We start from the raw sequence: 22,559 nt of genomic DNA on the forward strand, positions 1-22,559 counted from the left end.
CAACAGTGCTTTGCAGCTCACAGTTCTGTGTGTTTTGAGTTACAGAATTCAACTTTACCAGACAGAGCATCCAAAATTCTTGAGAAATCCCACTTGAAATTTGAAACAGCTTAGGAATATTCATTAGCTCCAGTTTTTCATTGCAAGGAATTAAAGCTATTTAGCAAACAAAAGAAGCAGTTATAATTCTTTCTACTTCAGCTTTTGGTTCTCATGAGATACAGTGCTCTTTTTCTGCAGAGATATCGCAATCTGCTGTTTTAACTTAGCTGTCTTACAACTATTCCAGTTCTTGGCAATTGTCAGGAGTGCAAGGAGTTACAGAACATTTTTTGTTATGCCAGCTGAAGAAGAGTGGGGCATTTTCACATGTGCATTTCACTAATCTGGCCCTTCTGACTGAAGTAGTGTCTAGATTAGAAGATAATTCAATTGCATTTATCCACCCATAGGATTTACGCAAAATGTGCGCTGGGTTTCTGTGCTAGGCTAACTAATGTGCAGCTGAGCTGTGCCAGAAGGCTCAGCTATCACGTTCAGAGCCATTAGCAGCCAGTCCGATCAACTCCTGAAATATAAGAACCAGATTCTAACAAATTATGTAACTAAGCCAAATACTATAATCTGCAGGTTCAATGGGAGTTGCATAGCTGAAGTATCACATGCTGCATTGGAAATATATCCTTCCTGGAGACTACTAGTCCTGAATGTTGTTTGTTATTTCTAAATACTTGGTTTACAGCTGTTGCCAGTGAAGAGTATTTCCTGATGTTACTGAGGTATGGTAGGAAATGTTGCTAAAAATTCAAGCCATACTTTTTCTATGGGATAAGACTGAAATTCTAGTTAAGCCTTGTAAGAGCTGAAGTTCTGAGACTGCCTTTTAGAAACTTTAACCTTAGTTATGCTTTGCCTTCTTTAAAGAAAGACATTAAGGATGTATAAGTAAGAATGTGAAAGGACATTTTGAAGTTCTGTGTAGAAAACCCCCCACAATTATGAGTTACATGTGTGTTATTCTGCTGATCAATTTCTATGTCCTTCTGAACCACAAGAGTTCCCTTGAGGTGCTGTGTTTCCTAAAACAGAATAGTAGATGTGCAACTGCGTATATATTTAACATAGTTTCTCTACAGATACAAGACACGCATGATTTTCAGTCCATTCATCTGTTTTTTTAGTGCTATCCTTTATCTTCTCTCCATTTCATTTCACTTGGTCAAATTCTGTGCCAGCTCTTCTGTCCTTCCTCTTCAGTATTTTCTGGACAAACCTGAACAATGGTAAAATTACATACCATTGAAAACACAGAACATTTACACTGACTTTAGTGGAACTGGGAATTCAGTCATATCCTCCTACCCTTTCAAAGTGAGGGAAATTTCTGTGCAAGTTAAAAGAGAATTAGTTTTTATAGATTATTTTAATAGTACTTAATAAAATGTATTTGAGGTATATAATTATAGAGAACAGCTAGGAAAAAATAAATTGAAAGCTCATCATACTTTATCATATAACTGTCATTGTGTAGATTAATTGTGTAAGTCTTTTTAGTTTAGCTCATTTACAGAATAATAGGAAGCCTGCTCATTCTCGATTATTGTTGGAATGATTCTTACCTTCAGCAAATATTGTGCTGGCCTTTTGATAACTTATCTCTTACTTCCCCTCCAGTACAGAGGACTGTAATACACTACTCATAAAATACAATGACTGTGTTTAGGAGTCATGTAATTGCTTACACAATTTTTTTACTCATTGCAGTCCATATGCTTTGATACATATTAGGAATCAAAACACCCTTGGTGCAGAACTGGTTTGTTGTAACTTTAATTGTGGTAAGGGTTATTGAGATCTTGACACAGAGCAGTATTTGCATATATAGTTAACAGCATATCATTAATGCCTTCACACTTTTCTGACTTGAATAAAGCCTGTCATGCTAAGGAGGACTAAGCAGGTTTATTTTTGTGCTAGAGACCTCGTAAACATAACACTAGCACAATGGTGAACCTCGTCTCTGTTATTTCCTCTTATTCTTTCATTTGCTTTCTCAGTAAATATTAGTATGTCCTACAAGAAATGCTTTTAGAAACTAACTGTATGCTCCAGGTAAGCTATTTAGAGTAATATCTTAACATTTGGGTGTATTGCCTCTGCATAACTTACTCTCTGTGGAAAGCATGGGAATCATGTAAGTGTTATTAATACTGTACTTATGAATAATAATATTAAAAGTCATCAATCACTCAAAAACACAACTGTTTGAAAAATGGGAAAAGGCTTTTTCTTAGAGCAATTTTAAAGAGGGGAAGCAGTAATAGAAAAAAAAACCTGAAAATGAAATCCAAGATGAAATTCATAAGGAGTGCTTATGCCTTGCAATGGAAGAATTGCCAAAATGCTTAAATTCTGCTTTAGTTAACCTTTTTTACTTGCATCATCTAATCTGCTTCATGAACTTCCTATTTCAAAAGTTCCAGCCCATATACAGACATATATTTACAGTCTTATTCTAGCAGCTGGGTGAGTAAAAGGATTTAAATAAATCCTCTGATTGATTAACACTACTATTTATATCTGTTTTTAAAAAGTCCCTGGTTAGATTTTCAGTGTTGCACACTGTTCCCCAGTGGGACTGAGTATGATGGGTGGGAAAGCAATAGTGACACTGAAGCACAATAAATGCCATATAATCACATATTTTGCAAATATCATGTCATATACCACTGTGTGCATATTCTGTAGTATGCCAGAGTATCAGAAGTTGAAGCATGAGAATACTGTAGTCAGAGAGTGGGTTTGTTTCATTTTGCTTCTCATCAAAAAGACCTAACAAAAGAGGAAGGGTAGACTAGCTAATGTGTTTTTGTTTCAGTTGGCTATTATTAATACCTATCAGGGAAGCCTGTATTAAAAAATGTGGGGAAATACTGCATCCTCTTCTGATAGAAGCTAAAGATGCACGCCCTTTTGTAACATGCACATTAAATCTGAAATTTGTTTGGAGATTTTATCCAAGCTGTTGAGACTTTGAACCTGCAGTGGCGTCTGGGCCTGAATAGATCATATGGCTATGTGAGAAATCAGTTTCGTTTCTCAAAGCCCGTATTATTTATTGCAGGAGTAGTTAATTGTCTGTTCTGCTTTGCTGCCCCAGCATTTTGCCTTGTGCTGATGCATGAACATGGCTTTTGGAGTCAGAAGCGAAAGAAAGAACAGACATAACAGTGAAGAGGAAGCTGCATCAGCAGCGGAAATTGGAGAGCAACAGTTTAATGAATACTCCAAAAGGAAAATGACTGTTTGCTGCTGTGGCAGAAAATGAACATTTCTGTTTGCAATGATTAACTGTAAAAGCTTTACCTTTAAGCAAGTAAATAGTATTTTATTTTTGCAGGTAGGAAAAAAAAATAAGGAATTTTTTGAAAGCTGTAGTGGGATCTGTAGATGAGATGATCTGCAAGAACAGGCACGTGAGGAGCTCTGAGCAAGATTAAACTTCTCTCTCTGAGGACAATCTCAGAACTATCATGAAATAAAGAAATTATATTGACAGCAGTATTTTACTGTGAAACTTCACCTATGCTGCTGCTTCTTTAGAGATTTGATAAATTGATATATAGAGAGAAAAAAAAGAGAATTACACAAGTGAACCAAAATTGTCTTGCCATTGTAATTAAAACTTGGGAAATACCTGCCAAAAAGTCGCAAGTTCAACAAAAGGCTGAGGCAGGATGAAAACTATGTATGCATCTGTGTCAAATTTGTCTAGTACTTGTGGCCACAGCTCTTTCAGGAAAGCAACAGATGTTTGTGAAACAATATTTTCAAATTTGTATTTTGACACAATTAAATTTCAAATTCAGTCTACAATTGCCCAGAAACTGCAGTAGAACTGGCAACGCTGTTTTCATTAAGCCTGCTGGATGCATTGTGGAAAAGTGACCAAGCAAGATGAATGGCAAAAAGTAAATGAACCCTGAAGGAATTAGATTCCAGCACACTCATCTAGTATTAGTCATGAAGATTGTTTTGTGACATCTATATAATATAAACATAGATTGGCCGTACGAAACTGCAGATTCAGAAAAGCCAGCTTGTAATCACTAATAGGGGTTGAAAATAAATTTTCCATCAGTTCAGTTGATTTCTCATCCACCTGTTCTAACTTACCATTAAGTAATCTATTTCCACTCTAACACTAAAGATTACATGCCTAGTCTTCAAATCGATACAAATTTACTAGATCACATTTAAAAAAAAAAAAAAGATGGCTCTTGTAATCATTAGGAAATGCATCCAGAAGATGTCTGTTCCCTCACAACTGAAACAACAGTAAATTAGACCTAAGACAGCAGAGCAGAAATCTCTTGTACTGGCTTTTTTTGACTTTGTCACTGTGGAAGGATACAACCTGCCCAAGTAGAACCTCAGAACAAACTTGGCAAAATCGGTTTAATGCAAATCACTGTTTCAAATTTATTCTCATATGAAGTAGGATTTCTTTGATATAAGTATCAAAGAAAGTAGAGTATCAGAAAGACTCCTTAAGCAGGATTATGCTGAAGAACATAATGTTGATCTGAAGTTACTGTTAATATTCTGGATAAGAAAGAAAACTGCATAAGTCTTTCCTTGGAAATAATAGTATACTTGAATTATCATTTCCTTGTGATTGTATTGCAAATCTGGTATTTTTATCTCCCATTTTTATCTATGCTGTACTATGGAAATATTTAAGCAATTGCTTGAATGCTTTTGTTAGCAATAACACTATGTGTCATATGTAATTGGCAATGTTATGACTACTACTCAGTTCATGGATAACATTCAACAATATCTTTGGGAAATAAGCACATGCCCAAGCTATTCAAAGTTATAAGGAAAGATGTTTGTTGGATTTCTGAAAAGTAGATTTTTAAGTTCCTACTAGGTGAAAAAATGATAAAGATTTGTAAGGATAGGGGTCTGTATTACACCACTTGGGTAACTGTATAGAAAGACAGAACCAAAATTTCGGATGCTTCCCAGATCCAAATATGAATAAGTATCTCACATTTGGATACTCATTCAGAAGGTTCTGGTTCCTAGGCTTTGAAAAAGGACTGGAAATACCACAGGATCCAGCTTACTCTTGGTTTCAGTCAGGATCTAAAAAACACATGAAAAGTCATATTATGCTTTTATATTATGTTTGCTTATGGTCCTCCCTGGACTGTGGAATAGTGGAGGCGTGCACAGGGGGTTTTTTTTGTCCTAAAGTTTGTATTAGAAAGTATTCTTCTGCATTAGGATTATGTAAGGTCAAATAGTACTTCCCAGCGGAGAGTCCCACTCTCTGGTCTGGGTCCTTTCTGACACTGTTAAAGTGACCAGTAGTGGCTTTGAACTTCCAAAATGGTTGAAAGTTCAGCAACACTTTGTCTCAGCTATGCACATTTAGAAGATGCCCCATGTTTGTCACAGAAGATCTGTACCCTTACCCTGTCTTGGTTGCCAGTGAAGAAACCAAATACAGTGCAAGAGGTGAAGGTGTCCCACCTGCAGAGATACTGTCTTCAGATTGAGTGTATACAATCTGATACTACTTTAGGGCCCACTCAGTGAACTGCTGACCATTTTCTAACATCCTCAGTTGGCTCTAAAATAAGGGTTTGTAGGATGAGACTGTTAAAGATCATTTGATTCTTGCTGATTATGAGATTCTTAGCCCTACTAATATTTCTTGAATTAAGCTCAGAGTCCTGTGGGAGCTTTGCCATGACCTCAATAGGAGTTTGAATTCAAAAGGTCAGAGGCAAATAATACATAATTCGGTTCACAAGAAGTGTGCCAAATTTCTCCTAAATATTCTGTAACTAAGGTGTGTTCTAATTATCAGCAAATACCTATGCTTTTGGAAAGGAGTTATTTCAGATAATCCATTTGAACTAATGCATATTTCATTATTTTAAAACTGTAGATTATGGAGTCTCCAAGCATTGTGCTTGGAGGTGTAAAATTAAAATTGTGCTGGGGTGTAAAATCAAAATAGTTGCTATGCTTTGCCTATAAGATGCTTTGGTTTAATTGGCAGCTGCAAAACAAATGTGGCTTGAGAGCCCCATCCATCTCACCCACTCGCCTTTTCTAGCTGCCTCTGTTGAGGAAATTTATTGAATAATTTTTTGCCATGTTTTATCAATCTTTGACTTGCATCTTGAGTGCATCTGCAGCTTGTCAGGGTTCCCTGGATTAAATTACGAGCGAGACATTTGCAATTAACTTCAACAGCACAAGCCTTCACTTTGTTTCCCACTGACCACAGTTGCAAGCATGCAGTCCTCTTCCCAGAAGAGAGAAAATACTCTCTGCTTCTTTCTGTTTGGGTCAGGACCAAATGAGAGACACTTAATAATTTTAATATATGGGAAATAACTTTGATTCTGTCTGTCTGAAGACTTTATGTGGTTTGTAAAGCAATTAAGTAGGGTTTAGGACACTTCTCCCAGACAAAAAGGCCTTAGGACAGAAAATAAATAGACTGCATTACTCTGAATATTAGTGCTGTTGCCAGGTTTGAGAGGTTTCAGTTTATTATTGATACTGTGCCTATGCAGTTTTGGTTAAAAGCTGTTCTGGATAGTGAGGTACTAGGCCCACACATAAAATATTTCTCTTCGGATATGAAGTGGTTAGGAAAATAGGAGTCATTCAGCAATGTTTACAAAATATATCAAACTGCTTATATGGATCAGGATGTTTCCAGCGCAGGTGGGACTTTTTGCTGGGAATAGTGCATGTGTGTTCTTTCTGTGTCATACAAAGCTTTTAACATCTATTTTATAAATTTGCAATGCCAGACTGGACATACTTTATATAACATAAGGTGTGTTTAACATTGGGTAGACTAAACTGAATGTGTACATAATATCCTATCAAAACCTACACTGGAGGAACATGAGAATAAATAAATTGAAAACTCTTATTTTACCTTGCACAGTGTTGCTAGTTGCTGTAGAAGTTGCTCAGATAGCTGTCCTTCACACAGTTCTACAAAATTGTTCCTTTCCTTACCTATCCATCAAATTCAAATCCAAACTAATGGTTTGTTCCAAAATTTCCCTGGAAGTTTTCCCTGTAAATACTCTGCTGCCCAGAATTGTTTCCCTTGAAAACTCTCTAGGACCTTCACAGTAGGTGTTCAAAACCAATTTATTAGATTTTAAGTCATTCACTCATGCTAAACACTCATCAATAAAATTCAGGGTTTTTTCTTTGCATGTGTAAAAATGTTTATATTAGTATTTAATGCTAAGCTATTGATTTTACTTTCAATTAATTATTACCTTTATTGTAAGTACTTGAATCTTTTCCTGGCATTTTTTTCTGTCAATATTCAGAAGTATTTAAGTAAGCTGAATAAAACAAAGACTCTGTTTTCATATTTTGGAGTATCTTTAAATGATGCTGTCTGATGGTAAGGAACAATTCCACATGTGAAATGTTGGCAATACCTGACACATTAACATGAATACCCTGTAAATTAGTATCTCATAGAGGCAGTTACTGTTTGTTCTTATTTAATTGCTCACTTTCTTTTTGTCCTTTTTTTGTATTATGTTATAGTAATAATGAGATAAATTAAGATGTGATGTGAACCTTTGCCCTGCAACTCAAGCTGAATGTATTTTTACATTCAGTTTATGCGAACTTTTAATTTTCACAAGCAAATATTTTGGGCTTTTCTGAGAATTAAGACAGGAAAATGCTGTGAGAAGAGGCTTTTCTTGCATAATGTGAACTTCCTATGAAATGAACAGTTCTGGAAGTCTTGAAAGCTTTTTCCACTGTAGATTTAATGAGTCTTGTTACTAATTTAGGTACTTAAAAATATCTGGAAGACTAATTTTGTTCAAACTTAACTTGGTAGCTGGAAGCATGTGAGGATTTTTCATAAAGAGTTATTTCTCTAACCTCCGCAGTGGATCTGTACATGTAATACTCTTTTACTGACTCACCATTACCTCACTGTGACCAACTCATGACATTTTCCTTTCGTGAAGGCAGTTATTTTCACACGTACAGTTCATGACAGAAAGTGAGTTATTTTATTGTTCAGGTTAATATTTATTATATTGCAGGTGAATCATCTTAAGATGGCCAAATTCCAGCTATTTACTTTGTTTTCAGAGTTGAGAATGGCTAGAAAGACTTTCTGGTCAGTTTCAACCAAGTGGAACCCTGAGTTATTAAAGATCAGACAATAATTCTGGAAACAGGGAGACTACAGAGGAACAGAAAATTAATCAGGCAGTTACCTCATGTCTAATAATATGCATATTAGCTGCTGTCATGGGAATGACAGCATATTTTTGAAAGCTGTCTTCAGGAGATATGCAGATTTTTCCAAGTTCCTTTCCATCTGCTTGAGCATCACTAGGCACTTAATCTAAGCTGGGAGACTTTTTAGCAGAAGAGCAAATGGTTTTACTTGAATTGTATCCATGCTCTGATTTTTTTAAAGGTGGATTGGGGTTTTTTTTTGGTGGTAATACTGTAAATGAGATGCTGTAGTTCTAATAAGGAAATCACCTATTTGAAAAAGTTGAGTGAAACTTTTAAAAACTGGAACATCAAAACTTACCTTTGCTGTTAAATTAGCTGTAGCTGAAGGGAAAGGAGAAAGAGGAGTTGACTGATTTATGCGAGAACTGGGTTAGTAAACGGGAAGGAGCAGTGCATTTTTTCTTGTGTAAAATTCTTAATTTACTGTTACATACTTAAAAGTTTTATAGAAAGTTTTGGTACAGGCTGGATGATGTTTTTCACCATAATAATCATACTGGGGCCTTTTTGCTTGTCACCTAGCTTTGACATACACTAAGTTCACATCTTCATATATTTTTCTAGTTCTGAGTGTTACAAACTTTTTTGTAAGTTTTGATTTTTTTAAAATTCACCTGAGGCTATGAAGTAGTTACTAACATTCAGGAGCTGGAGCAAGTTGTGAGCTAGAATTGAGAAAGTTGGCAAGTTCGAAAAATGCAATAAAAGGGAACTATAGTAATGCAGTGATGTAGTTTAAATTAGGATTACAAGGGCTATTCTTATAACCCATCAAACATAACTGCTAACTGGTAATACTGACCTTGAAAGTGGATGCAAGTTCATTGTTTACAGAACTTCACTCCGTTGCACCACTGCATCAACTACCTTTGATTTAAATTATCTTTTGCTATTTTTTTTTCTGAGTTGTAGCCCAGGCTGTATAGAATTGTTACACAGGAAGAGAGGAGCTGCAAAACATCCTTAAAAGGAGAGCTGTAAGCTGAACTCTAGAAAATTAATAAATACTCTTCAGATACTTGAAATACAAGTCTCAATGTGTGGCCTATTGAGATTTTGCCATAGAATTGTAGCCCAAGTAGAACTGTTGATCAGAGTTTGTATCCTGAAATATTCCATATCTTTAGCGCAAAACATTACTGAAGGCCACTGTAAACAACACAGTTTTAGTTAAGAAGCTGATCCCAGGATGAAAGATAGATGAAATCAGCTGCAGACTGTATGAGGAATTCCTCATGAGGAATTAACGGTAACGCTTTTCATAATCTTTCATGCTTTGGCTAAAAATATTAGCACCATAAAAATTCTTCAGGGGGCAGAGTTGAGGTGGTAGCCGCAGAGTGATCAAAACATAAAAGAGGCACATTTTCCTTTTTTATGAGGAGGCCTCTTTCAGATCTGTCATATGATGGATTTGAAATGAAAGTTTAATGGACTCTCGGTTTCTCAGACAGCCATCTTTCTACAGCTTCATTATTAACAACAATTTAATCTTAGCCAGCTCTCTTTCTTTTTTCTGAGCTCTTGATAATCCATTTATTTTATTTGTTTAGCAGCAATATAAGAAAAAATACTCAGATCATAAAGTTAAGGAAGTGTTCCACACTAAAAAACAATGTAAAACCAGTCTTCAGTAAATTTTGCAGAAGCGTTTAGTCCACAGTTGTTTGAATTAAAATGTAACAAGTGTAAATAGCATGTATAATAGTGTGAATGGATTTCATATTTAACCTCTATGCAATAGTATGTGAGTGGTAATTTTTCCTCCCAGCGCTATATGACTAATGATGATGCCATTTTCATGGCTGATGTTGTATAAAATATTTTTCAACTAATGTTCACAATATAGAGCCTGTTTTGTTAATATGTCAGAAAATGAGACCTGGGAAGCAAGTGGATGTATGATAGCTCTTGGGAAAATAAACATGTAGCATTAAGTAAAATAAGATTTCAAAATGTGCGAATACATTTTTACAGGGTCTGATCCAGAGCCATTAATGTCATTTACATTTTTTTACTTCAGTTGCAAGCCAAATGTACCAGGTTGTTGATTATGCCAACTATTTTAGTGCTCTTTTGGGAATGATACAGACTGTCTTTGCTTTCCTTCAGAAGTCCAAAAGGGTGGGAAGTTCTCCCCCGTGACTCATGCCTTCTGAGTTTGTGTGGGTGCAACTTTGTCTAGCCACTCCAGTCCACCGAGTATTTTTCATAGGGAGAAGTAAAAGTCTGAAACTTCACCTATCAAGGCTCTTTACAGGGACAAGTGGTCCAGGGGCAGTCCTGTGTCAACAATATGGGCTTCTTTCTCATAGGTTCAGAACTGGTGGTCGCCAACTGCTTTAATCCTTAACCTTCCTACATCTTACATTTTGTCCAGAACAATGACAAAAAAATTTTCTTTACCTCTGTTTCTGCATGTATTATAAGGCAAACTAATGCAAGCTGACTTGAAATCACAAACATAACTGAAAATTCTAGTTGGTTGATGCTTGAGGACTGATGAAGTCACCCACTTTGTCTAATGAACCATTGCTTTTTCATTAACGAGTAACAATGGTAAGGACTTACAAGAGACATAAGTATATGATGGTATCTAAGCACTATTTACAAAAATGTATCAAAAAACACAGTGAGGTTGTCTTCCATAAACAATTTCATCAATATTAAGTAAATCAGAAATAGTTGGTTAGTCAGCAGCAACCACTCCCATAGGGGAAAAAGACTTTGAATCTTGCAAGTTAACAAGGCAAGGACACTTACAGTGTCACTGTCCCTTCACCCAGTGTGTTCTGTCTGAGTTCTTCTATGCTGGGTTGTCTTTAAGCCTGGATATCGCCTCAGTCTTCCAGGAGGGTTACAGAACTTGCTCTGTGGATCAAGGTAGTGATCTGTCCAGTTCCCTGTATGTTGTAGTGACCAACAGTAAGGTGTTTCATAAGATATTGTAAGAATATGCAGTTGGCAAATATAAAATAATCTGCTCAAGTTATAGGTCTTAGCCTAATATACATAGGATATTATGAAGTTCAGACCTTCAATATGAGGATGTTCCTTTGAAGCTATTTACTTTTATTAATTAAATAAAAAAAATCTACCAGTCCAATCCCTTCTTCAATCTTATTAAAGTGTTCCCCTCAACAGTTTCTTGTTGGATTGAAATTGATAGGCCTATAGACACACATTGTGTGAAAAGTATTCTTTTTGAATTTACAAACCTTTTTTTTTCATTACTTTCCCTTATCTTTTTGTTTTGAATTGGAATAATTGATTTTTAATCCATATCTCTATATTTATCTGCATCTTTATGTGTAACTATGGAATTTTCTCAATACAGAAGGTTTTCTTTCAAGAAGGGGGTACTCAAAGAGCAATCAAGTGATTGACACAGTTTCTGAAATGTGGCAATAATGTTGCACTTAAAATCACTAATTTATATAAAAGAACAATGATATTTGCAGTGTAGTTCTCTATTGCTGTCTTTTTTTTATCTCAACATAATGTGCCTTTACATTGACATTTTGTGACCGTTTCTCATCACACAGTCACACTGATGTTCTTCACCAAGAGGCCTGCAGCAAAAGCAGAAAGACTTCTATTTATTAATTCAGTTAATACAGATGTCTGGAATATGTAAGAACAAATTGTTTCTTCTCTAATTAGTGTATTACTTTGGAATTAACAGCATAAATTTAATTTCCCATCATTTAGGCCATGCATATAGGCTTTTAAAGTTTTTCCCAGCAGCATAAACAGTTGTGTGTAGTGCTGAGAGCATTTTAACTGAGTATTGTAGTTGTTGTGACAGGACAAAGAAGAAACAGTCTCTGGAATAACTGGGTCCCTGACCCTCAATTTTTGTAAGTTCAAAACTCGTACCTTGAATTGCATAAAAAACTGAATTGCCAAGCAATATACAGCCAAGGATATTAGTAGATTTTGTTGTCTGTTCTACAGTCTGTATTTAAAAGCAATTTCTTTTGTAATAAAGTTGAAAATCTTTGAGTAGAGCCTTTAGAGAAAGGGTCACGTCTTTCCTGTGTACTTAAACAATGTCTGATGTGGTTTCAGCCTCAAGATATTACTATGTTTTAAAATATATAGCTGTAATATTGCATAAAATTAGGCACATGCATGTGGCAGGAGTTTCTGACCTTAAGGACTTAAAATTATAGTCACATAGACAGGTAAAGGAAGTAGGAAGAAGGAACAGAGGGACGTAGAAATCAGTGAGTTGCCTGTAATGACAAAGGGAATGCACTGCACAATGGGATATTGAATCCATATTTTATCCTTCCCTGGCTAGTATCTGATTTGCAAAGTCACTTTTCCTTACGCAAGAGATCCTACTGGCATTTTCAGAGAGCTCGTCATTCCAAACAGTGCTGCAGATCAGGGCTCTGCAGATGTTCTGGCAAAAAAAAATCATGTTTTGAAAAGGAAATGGAGGGAGTAGCCAAAGGGCTTCATGAGGAATAACTGGAATATTTGGCAACCCAGGATATTCATGTGTCCCTGAATTGTTTGGTGCTTCTGCATTGTATAATGTACTGATTTTCTGTATCTGCCTCTGTGTTTTGTTCTGTGTAAATCACAAAATAGTCAATTCAATGGGACTGAAGGGGAGGAAAACCACTTCCTTGGCATCCATATGTGTTCCAGTGTATGCCGCTGGCTGGCTGAGAGTCACTTGACAAACTATGAGAAACTGTTGAAAGTTTCCAGCCTATCTTTGATTTTTTCTTTCTTTTCTTACAGCATAAACATGCCAAGTGTTTGGACAAAGTTTTCTAAGCTTGGGTTTTTTTGCACAACTACTAATATAACTCTGTTCTTTTCAACAGCCACACAGCTTTGTCCCCTGGCATCAGAGAACACCTAACAACGTAATGCACCTTTGGGGATTTGATTGGGCACCAGTATGTGAAGGTGATTTCCTCAAAGTCCTTGTGTTTCTGTCCTTATCCTCTACAGCACTGCGGAGTCGATCAGGACGATCCATCATCAATGGGAACTGGGCAATTGATCGACCTGGGAGATATGAAGGTGGTGGGACAATGTTCACTTATAAACGCCCAAATGAAATCTCCAGCACTGCAGGAGAGTCATTTTTAGCTGATGGTCCAACAAATGAAGTCCTTGATGTCTATGTAAGTTTCTTGTATTTAGATTAATCTTCCTGATGGAAAAAAATTGTTCAGTTCATTGCAACATGCAACACTGAAATTGCATTCAGTACTACTTTGTTACTGTTTTGTTCCTTTAATTTTGAAACATTATTTTTGATATTTTATTATTTCTTGCTGTTGCTCCCATCTTGCTCCAGATCATAGGAAATCCAAATAATGATGAAGCCTTTTCCTCTCAGACTTTACTAATCCAGTAAAACCAATTTTACTTGTTCAGTAAAACAGAGATAAAGCATACAAATGTCGGGGGGGGGTTTTGTGAACTAGATTTTCTCCAGATACTTTCCGACTCAAGCAAATTTGGCGTAGTTTAATTTTACAGTGAACTGAAGCAAATACCTAAATCAGACAAGACTTTCACAGAGTGATACCATCTCAGTTTTCTTTAAAAGAAACACAAGTCCAAAAAAACTATAGAATGTGGGATTTGAAGCAGGGCAGTTTTAATATGAAGCTGTGCTAGGAGACCATAGATGATAGCCATTTGAGAAAGGAAAAGACAAATTGTGTCTAAGAGGGGGGAATCATATTGAAAAAGCTGTTTACTTCAGATGGGTTAGGTTTTTACTGCATCATATTGAAATAAAAAATATAACTGGAATTGATTACAACTTATTCAAAGATAAATGGTGTGTTCTGAAATTATACACTTTCGCATGGTAAAATCCCTTCACTGAAAAAAATAGATTAACTGGTGATATGGTTGTTTCATCCAGCTACTGCTTTTTTGCCCTTAAGTGCAATATGGGGTGGAAAAGTGAGTGTGCTGGTTGTTTTGTAGAAAGATGAGTAGTAACTACCCTGATTACTCAGCTGGGAAAAGTTAGATGTTGGCAAAGTTGTTCCCCATCTGCTATATGGTGTCTTAATAAAGCAATGTAATATTTATGCAAACATTACTTCTTTTTGGATAATTTCTGATTGATTGCAATGTAAGACTGGCAAAAGCCTGGAAGATTAAATGGTTGGGCTCCTAGATTCTGCAATGCGGACTCCATGTTTTTAAAATATATGTGTTGTTGTCTAGTTACAGGGTGCTGTGAGCTCTGTGATTTCAGAGGAAACCACCTTCACATACTTTTAAGATTTTATTGTCAGCTGATTGATGCCTAATACTTAATGACCTGGAGACAAAAGGATCAGGAAATGGATTAAACAGATATTTCCAAAGTAATACCTTAAAAAAACCTTAAGCTTAAATTTATCACGTTTTAATGTTTTAGTTTAGTCTTAGTCTCTTATTTTTTTGCTTTTGCAATGAATGTAAGAAAGCTGGTGTGATGGGCATAGCTTTATCAGTTTTGCTCTGTGGCTGCTCCTAATTTGACTGGACTGTTAGCTGAGATGTTTCTTGTAGATATGGGGACTACTACAATTCAATATAAGCTGATAGTTTAGTGTGGGAAGATAAAAATGGATAGTGCTAGATGAAAGAAAATCAATCATCAGTATGACGCAACCTCCATTATGGGTTTGAAATTTGTAGCCGCACAGATATAGATGTCTTCTTTTAGACTTTGTCTTGCAGTTCCTGAATCATGTAATTCTCTTTTCATCCATACTCATGATCTTTACGCTCTGTGTAGGAAAATGAAGAGATTTGCAGATGGGAACTCCAAATGGCTTTCTGTCCCTTTTTCATGATCTCAGGATCATGCTGTCTTTCTTCCACTCTGTCTTGGTTTGGCCTAAACCAGGCCAATTTTCCTTTCAGTGATTTTTACTTTCAGCTAAGTCTCTTCTAAGTAACTGCACTTCCTGAAACTAACTGCGTGTTCTGCAGACAGTGTCTGCTTCCAGGACTGATAACGCTCAAAGTTTGTAGTTATCGCTGAGGCACTGGTAGGGATGTTATGCAGAAAGGCTCTGGCTGTACTTAGTCTTAGAGAAACCAAGGTCACTGCTAAATTCCTCACTGCTTACGAGTGAAGAGCCGCAGGGGGGTCGCACCTGCAGGGAGGAGCGGACAGGGCAGGTGACCCAAAATTGACCATCGAAGGTATTCCGTCGCATACACGTCATTCTCAGTATAAAGCGGGGGGATCACGAGGGTCTCGCTCTCTTTCTGCTATGACCGGTGTCCGAAGAGGACTCTTGTCTGTTTTCCTGCTGCCCCCGATCCCGATCCGTGCATCCCTGAATCCAGCTCTTGATCGTCGCTGGGCCCAGCCTGGGCCTTCCCGGAGCCTGCCCTGCAGTGCCGGTGGTGACATGGCTGACTTCAGGGGAGCTTGATCTTGGTTTTGTATATATATTTGTATATATTTGATTATTTCTATTATTATTATTATTCTCTTTTTCATTATTATAGTTTATTAAAACTGTTTTAACTTTCCAACCCATAAGTCTCTCTCCCTTTTCCCTTTCCCTTTCCCTTTGGGGGATGGGGGCGGGGGGAGATAACAGAGAGCATCTGCCACAGGTTTAATAGCCGGCCCAGCTTTAAACCGTGACACACTCTAAAAACGTAGAGGAAAAAGCTCTCCACATTACAGCAGGTTATAATTAGCAAGATAAAAAGAGATGCAAGTTTTGTCCAAGTGTGAAATATACATTGCTACAAAGACTTAGGTCCACTAACTCAAAGCAAAACTGTCACATAATTCCAGGTATTTTCCTGCAGGAAAGTTCTGACTACATATTCATAGGAACTTCATCAGTTAAGGTCTTTATAACATGTGCCTGTCAGTTGTTTTGAGAAATGTGATGGAAAAACCATGGGAACCATTGGAAAGCTGTTCCTGAAACCATCTTAAGAACAGGGTCCTGGTTCTGGAAGGTGGGGGGTACTCTTCCGCTGAAGTCAGCTTCACAGTGCTCAGTTCTCTTGGGACCAAACTCAAAGAGGGTGTATTTTTTGGATAAGAAAGTGACATAGGAAGGACCAAACCTTACAAAAAATATTGCAGGCAATGCATTATTAGATGGTTCAGAAAAGTGAATGATCTCTGAGGGACAGAGTTTAAGAGGAACAGCTATTATATTTGGCAAGGAAAAAGTGATTTTGACACAAGGAAAAAAAAAGTCTGAATCCTTAGTTGGTGTTAATTGGTGTAACGAATTTAGTGAAACCTTGAAGCATAAGTGTGCTCTGCTGGCTCATAAAGCCATTGGCATAGCATGACTTTTTTCTTTTTGGCCCATGGTTTGGCCAAAAAGCTCTGGTGTTTGTTTGGTTTGGTTTGGTTTTTAAAAAAAGGTGCTTTAAGTTGAAGTGTAATCTGAGGCTTCTACCAGACCAGTCCCCACAAGGAGCTCAGGACTTTCAAAGAAGCAGTGTCAGCAGAAGCAGTACTGAAGTAATCAAAGCTAAACTAGTGAAATTAGCAGCTGATGGCATCCCCACTTTCCTAGTGCGAGTATGCTCAGGGGCTTAGCAGCAGCAACATAATACAAGCCTTTTGGGTATGGAGTGTGCTGCCAACAGTTTAAAAAACTTTCATAAAGTCATATATTGCTCAGGTCTTGTTATGCCTAACCGCTTAAACAAGTACACAAGAAGTGACACTGACATTCAGAGGCGTGCTTATGTCAGCTCACATGGCCTTGTGCAGCAGCGTTCTGAAATCACTCGGCTTCATTTTCCCATTTAAAGGAGAAAACCTTGTGGTTCCCACCTGTGTTTCATAAAGAACACTTTGATAGAGTTGTTGTGGCTCGCTGTAAAGCAGTGGGAGTCTGTCTGCACTTACATTACATCTTCATTCAGTTGAAAATTAACATGGAATGATGCAGGAGGGTTGCACGGGTGCTCTTCAGGTGCTGTAACAAGTATATGGGCCTTTGTAATCTCTTCACTTGATCTTTATTGAGCAATGCTTGTGGTGAGAGTGGCATAATGTTAGTAATTTTAGCTAGTTGATTGTTGAGTCTCCATTGAGTGGTGCAGAGGTAGCTGCATGGTGATGAAAGGAACAGTTTGATTTGTGAGATGGTACACGTGGAATAATATGTATGTGCTGTCTGCATGTGCTCCGTTCAAGTACAACTGATAAACCTTAAAAAAGGCAGTTGGCTAGATTTGTAGATTGGGGTCTGTGGTATTTATTTTTCTCTGCTTTGTTCCTTCCTTGCTTATGTTTTCTCAGGCATCTGCCAAGCTCCTTATATCTGAGGATGTTTTGGTGACTTTAGGACAGTCTCTTCTGCTGCTGAGGCCTCGTGTGAGCCTCTGCTGCCCACACTGGCGAGAGGCGAGGTCATGGCTGGTGTAGCCCACAGCCACACCTTGGCCCCAAGCATGTCGGTTTTACGCTTTTCAAAGAAGATTTAAAGAAATAGTTTCTCTTCCATCACAAGCTAGCTCAGTTTGCAAACATAGTAACCTGTATTTTCTTATTTTTTCCAGAAACAAATACCTTTTTTTTTGCATTTTTTGGAGACAGTCATTAACCATTATTTCTATCCTGACCAGTGATAAATGATGTTACATAGCTGATCAGTTCAAGTACATATTTAAGTATTAGTAATAAAACAAGTAGAAGAAGTGAATATATGTCTGTTTTTCTTTTTAGATGATACATCAGCAGCCTAACCCAGGTATACATTATGAGTATATCATTCCAGGAGACAATGTCATTAGTTCTCAGTTGCTTGCTCACAGGAGGCCAGGTAAAATGCCACTATTTCCTATTATTAAACACATTTTGTTACCCAGTAAGCTAATGGAGAAATTCATACCATTAAATTCAGTGTAAATGCTGCCGTTGATGTGAAAGAGCCCCAGAATTTCACCCTACATGTTGAAAGAGAAGTCTGCGTAGATTTGGTAACTTCAGTGAATTAATACTGGCAGGGATTATTTATACTGTAGCAGGGAATCTGGTCACATATTTCTACTTCCAGTAACAATTTTGTTGTTAAAATGTTAACCATGGCTTTGCATGACCTGGAGTGTTGTAACCATATCTCAGAAATGAAATAGAACATGATTTTTCTCTTCAGAGTTTGAGATAATTTAAAACAACCCTTCGCAGTTTCTCTTTCCTCTCCTAACTGGAGAGGATCAAACACGAAACTGTTGCCTTCCCAAGCTAGAATCTGGACAGCTCGTGCTCCTGACTGAGCTGTGGAGATGTGCTGTGTGCACTGGTATGAAGTTCTGAAGGACAGTGGAAGTAGAGTTTGGTCCTACTTTTAATGTTCATGACTTGCCTTGACAAATTTCTAAGTGTGTTTGCAGTCTGTTCGTAATGAGGAGCAGCTGTGCTGTGACATGGGGAGGCACAGAATACAGAGCATGGTACAAAAAAAAAAAAAAAAGCTTGGGGAAATTTTGACACTGGGCGCATTAACTACGGTGTGTTTGGAGATTCTTCAGTTTTTAATGTATTTGCTGGCTGAGACTTGGTTATCTTAGTGTAAAACAACACAATCTTTGCAGGACACTATTAGGAGGTCTCTGCATAGCAGATTAAAGCTGCTTTCAAGTTTAATGATGCTCCAGTTGTGATTATTAGTGGATGAAAACAGACTGATATTTGCAAGTGAGGCTCATTATTTTACTTTATTGTTATTGTCCATCATCAGGGGAGCCCTTGAATGGTCAGTTAGGAATGCCAGAAAATACAAATCATGAGGAAGAGGATTTGCTTAGGGAGACAGACACTCTCACTGGACAGTCAGCTGGAACTTTCCCAGTTATTCAGCCAGGAAGATTTCCTTCTCATCAGCCAGAAAACCAGGTGCCTGCTGTGCAACCACCAAGACAAAATCGAGAACACAACTGGAAACAGATTGGAAAAACTGAGTGCACTACTACATGTGGGAAAGGTAAGTGCTTCATACACCATGCACAGAAAATAGAGGACACATGGGAGGGTTCCAGCGTGGGAGAGGAGCAGCATGGAGGGAAGAAGCAGTGTGACTATTCAGCACCTTTTGTATGCACAAAGCAGTGCTGGACATGGTGTTTTCTGTTCTCTTACAAGCAAAAGACACATCAGTACTATTATGTGTGCTTGTATTTAGATCAGTAGAAACAACGAAATTAAAAATATGAAATACAAAGTATGTAAATTAAAAGAGAATACATGGCATTTGCCTCTGAAAGGAAATATTTCAGGATTTTATGGCAAGCTGCTCACTCTCACACCCTCAATACACCGCTGCTTTCCTCAACATTGTTTGGCATTCTTTATCCTTCCATTTGGCCTCTCCAGCTTTGTCAAATACACCCTCAGTGCTTTTTGTGTCTTTGTCAACAGTTTTCTGATATTTACAGGAAGGTTTTACAGGGAGTCCATCAACCATATCTTTGCCTCACTGGATGTTGTTGGAACAGCAATAATGTCACTTCAGAAAACTGAGATTTTCATAGGGGAGAAGTGGGAAGGAAGAGGGACGGAAAGGGACTGGTAATTAGTGAGCTTTTGGGATGTGATGGATACACTACTTTGAGCTTGCCAGGTCAAAGCTTACTTAAGCTTACTTGATCGTTGCCGTAAGACGTGCACAGTGACCACAGATTCAATAATGCATAGCACAAGCAATTATTCAGAAGAATAAGTTTTTGTGATAGTAGAAGTGAAATCTTTCGTACTATACATAGCCACCCATCACCACACCTAAAAAATCGCAGAGCTTTGAAATAAAGACGTACCAGTGTGGGAACTCAGGTGACTGTCATGAGTTCATATACATTGAGAACATTTTCTTCCTAATTAGTTTGAGAGGACACTTTGTGAATTTGGTCCAAGGCCAGATGAATGTCCATGTTATAGCTACAGATAGACCTAAAAAAATCCAGCAATATCGATACCAGTCAAAATTGCTTCCCAGTGTATTGAGAAAACTTTTTTCCTTGGAGAAATTACTTGAAGAAATAACATTAAAAAAATGTTAGAGCTAAAATACAGCCTATAAAAGTCAGAAGACTTTTTGAGGTCAGCCTTTTTGTGGAGAAAAGGAGGGAATGTAAACCAGAATTATTTTGGTTGGCATTTAAATACACTACGTGTCTTTAATACAAGTCATATGGGCAGAATACTTAATTGCACTGATTTTTGCTTAGCAGCAATCCGTGAGTATCACCTGCTAAGTGTCTGGATTATCGTATATGTGGTGATTATAGTATCCAAATCAGGTAATTTACAACGCAGTTGCAGGAACACATCAGGGTAAATGTATTCTTCCTTTACATCATAGAGGTCTTGGTTGTATTACCTGTGGACCCTATGGATATTTGAACAGACTTCTTGCCATTTCTTCAGAGATCTGGCAGCTACTGGCAGTGGTATTAATGAAATCTGAGTCAAAATGATGGTAGCAAAATTGTAGGAAAAGAGAATTCAAAGGATATCTTTCAGCCTCCTGTACAGCTAAATTCACTCCATGAAGTTTAGCAAAAGAACTGTCAAAAATTAATATCCCTTTTCCCATTATTTGGAGAATGTGTGCGTGTTCTGATCAAGTTAAATTCAAGAGACTGGACCTTGAGAGCAGGATCCTGACACTGCTGAGACTGTATGAACATTCCTTGTGATCTTGGTGTGAGAAGCCTGTGTGATTTTCTGATGCCTCTAAGGCATTTCAAGTCAAACTAGGTTATATAAGCTGAGAAAAAAATGGAGTAAAAAAATCAGAAATAAATCTTGCACTATTTAAAACTTTGTTTTTATTTTCTATGATTCAATATAGGACACTTTCTTCTTTTTTCTTTATTCCATGTTTTCCTTTTTTCTGCTACTTCATTTCTTCATGCAAAAAGGTAGATAATATATGGTCTTTAATGTTCTTTTTTTTAAATAAATGAACCTGTCAAAGCTAAATAGCGTTAGGAAATTTAAAGTTGGAAGAAGAAAGAAAGAAAAATTATTTTTGTGCTACCTAAGGAAAAAGGGAGGATAAATTAGCAGTTTTGATGAAAAACTGTGAGATTTCAGGGCACTGTTCAGTAAAACTTTGGCTTGGAAAAAAAAGACTCTTATCATTTTTTTAAAAACTGAAAATTCTTCCCATAAGAACTCTCACCAACTCCTGTCTCAGATTTCCATTTAAGATGACTGAGCAAATAGGTCTGGTAGACTTTGGACAGTGTGGAAACTGCTACTGCATCCTGTCAGGGAAGTGAAATAGCACATCATCCCTCTCTGCTGTCCAGAGAGATGAGGGCTGGTGCACTGTGAATTCCTCCAGTCCTGGAGCCACAGGAACTTTGTTCAAATCTTGTCTGAAAGATCTTACAGGAGGAGTACCTCACTTCACCTTCTCTGAGCACAGCCTGTGCCTTAAAACTGTTGTCTACACCTTGGAAATGACTTGGGATGTGTAATTTATTATTTGTTACTTTTTTTTAAAGAAGAATCAGAAAGGAGGTTAAAGAATGCAAACTGCTGATTTTTTCTTAGATTTCAGAAAATATAATAGCTTTTTTCTGAAGTCTTAGTGTAAGTTAGCTGGTGAGATACAGAGCCTTACTTTTGATAGCATTAAATTCTTGAACAAATACAACTTTAGTGGGAATTGTAATTTTAAATTTTCTATCCTGAAATTGAAGTGTGCCAGCCAACAGTTACCATCAACTATGGCCACCCTTATTTTAAAGTCATAATTCAGAATTACTACAGATCTCTGGTGCCATATTTTTTGAATACATGGATGAATGTATTGATCTCCTTTGTTTCTATTTCTTGATCACAAGTATAAGTTACCTGTTGGTTATATCACAAAGGAAATTGATTTCAGTAAACTCAGGATGAGATATTTGAATTGTTAATTTCAAAATATGATAATACAATTTAAAAATTGTTTAGCAGTTACCATAAAATCTATAGAGGTTTTGAACTTCAGGAGGTAAAACATGTGGAGCTAATTAACCACAGATCTTGGACAAAGAGTGCAAGTTCAAGTGGATAATTAGAAATGGAAAGCTGGAGAAAACTGATCTTCAGTCCAGTGGCCTAAGACTCATAGTGTCAATAATCTTATGAATCAGTGTCAGTGACAGTGCAGGCTTTAGTAAACCCACATATGAGGTGCATAAGCTTTAACTGTTACAACCTAGCCCTTTTCTACACTCTTTAGGCACAAATACCAGCA

At 37.1% G+C, this 22,559-nt stretch overlaps 1 protein-coding gene across 2 annotated transcripts in view; it reads left to right on the top strand.

Annotated features, from left to right (window-relative positions):
• THSD4 (thrombospondin type 1 domain containing 4) overlaps positions 1-22,559 on the top strand; it is a 301,012-nt gene that overhangs the window by 249,837 nt on the left and 28,616 nt on the right. For both annotated transcript variants that reach the window (XM_068410186.1, XM_068410185.1), the window contains 3 exons: positions 13,306-13,481; positions 18,035-18,131; positions 19,050-19,292. In XM_068410186.1, coding sequence (XP_068266287.1) covers positions 13,306-13,481; positions 18,035-18,131; positions 19,050-19,292 — 516 coding nt within the window. The remainder of the gene's footprint in view (positions 1-13,305; positions 13,482-18,034; positions 18,132-19,049; positions 19,293-22,559) is intronic.

This window comes from Nyctibius grandis, chromosome 11 (genome assembly GCF_013368605.1).
Source record: "Nyctibius grandis isolate bNycGra1 chromosome 11, bNycGra1.pri, whole genome shotgun sequence".
NCBI lineage: Eukaryota > Metazoa > Chordata > Aves > Nyctibiiformes > Nyctibiidae > Nyctibius > Nyctibius grandis.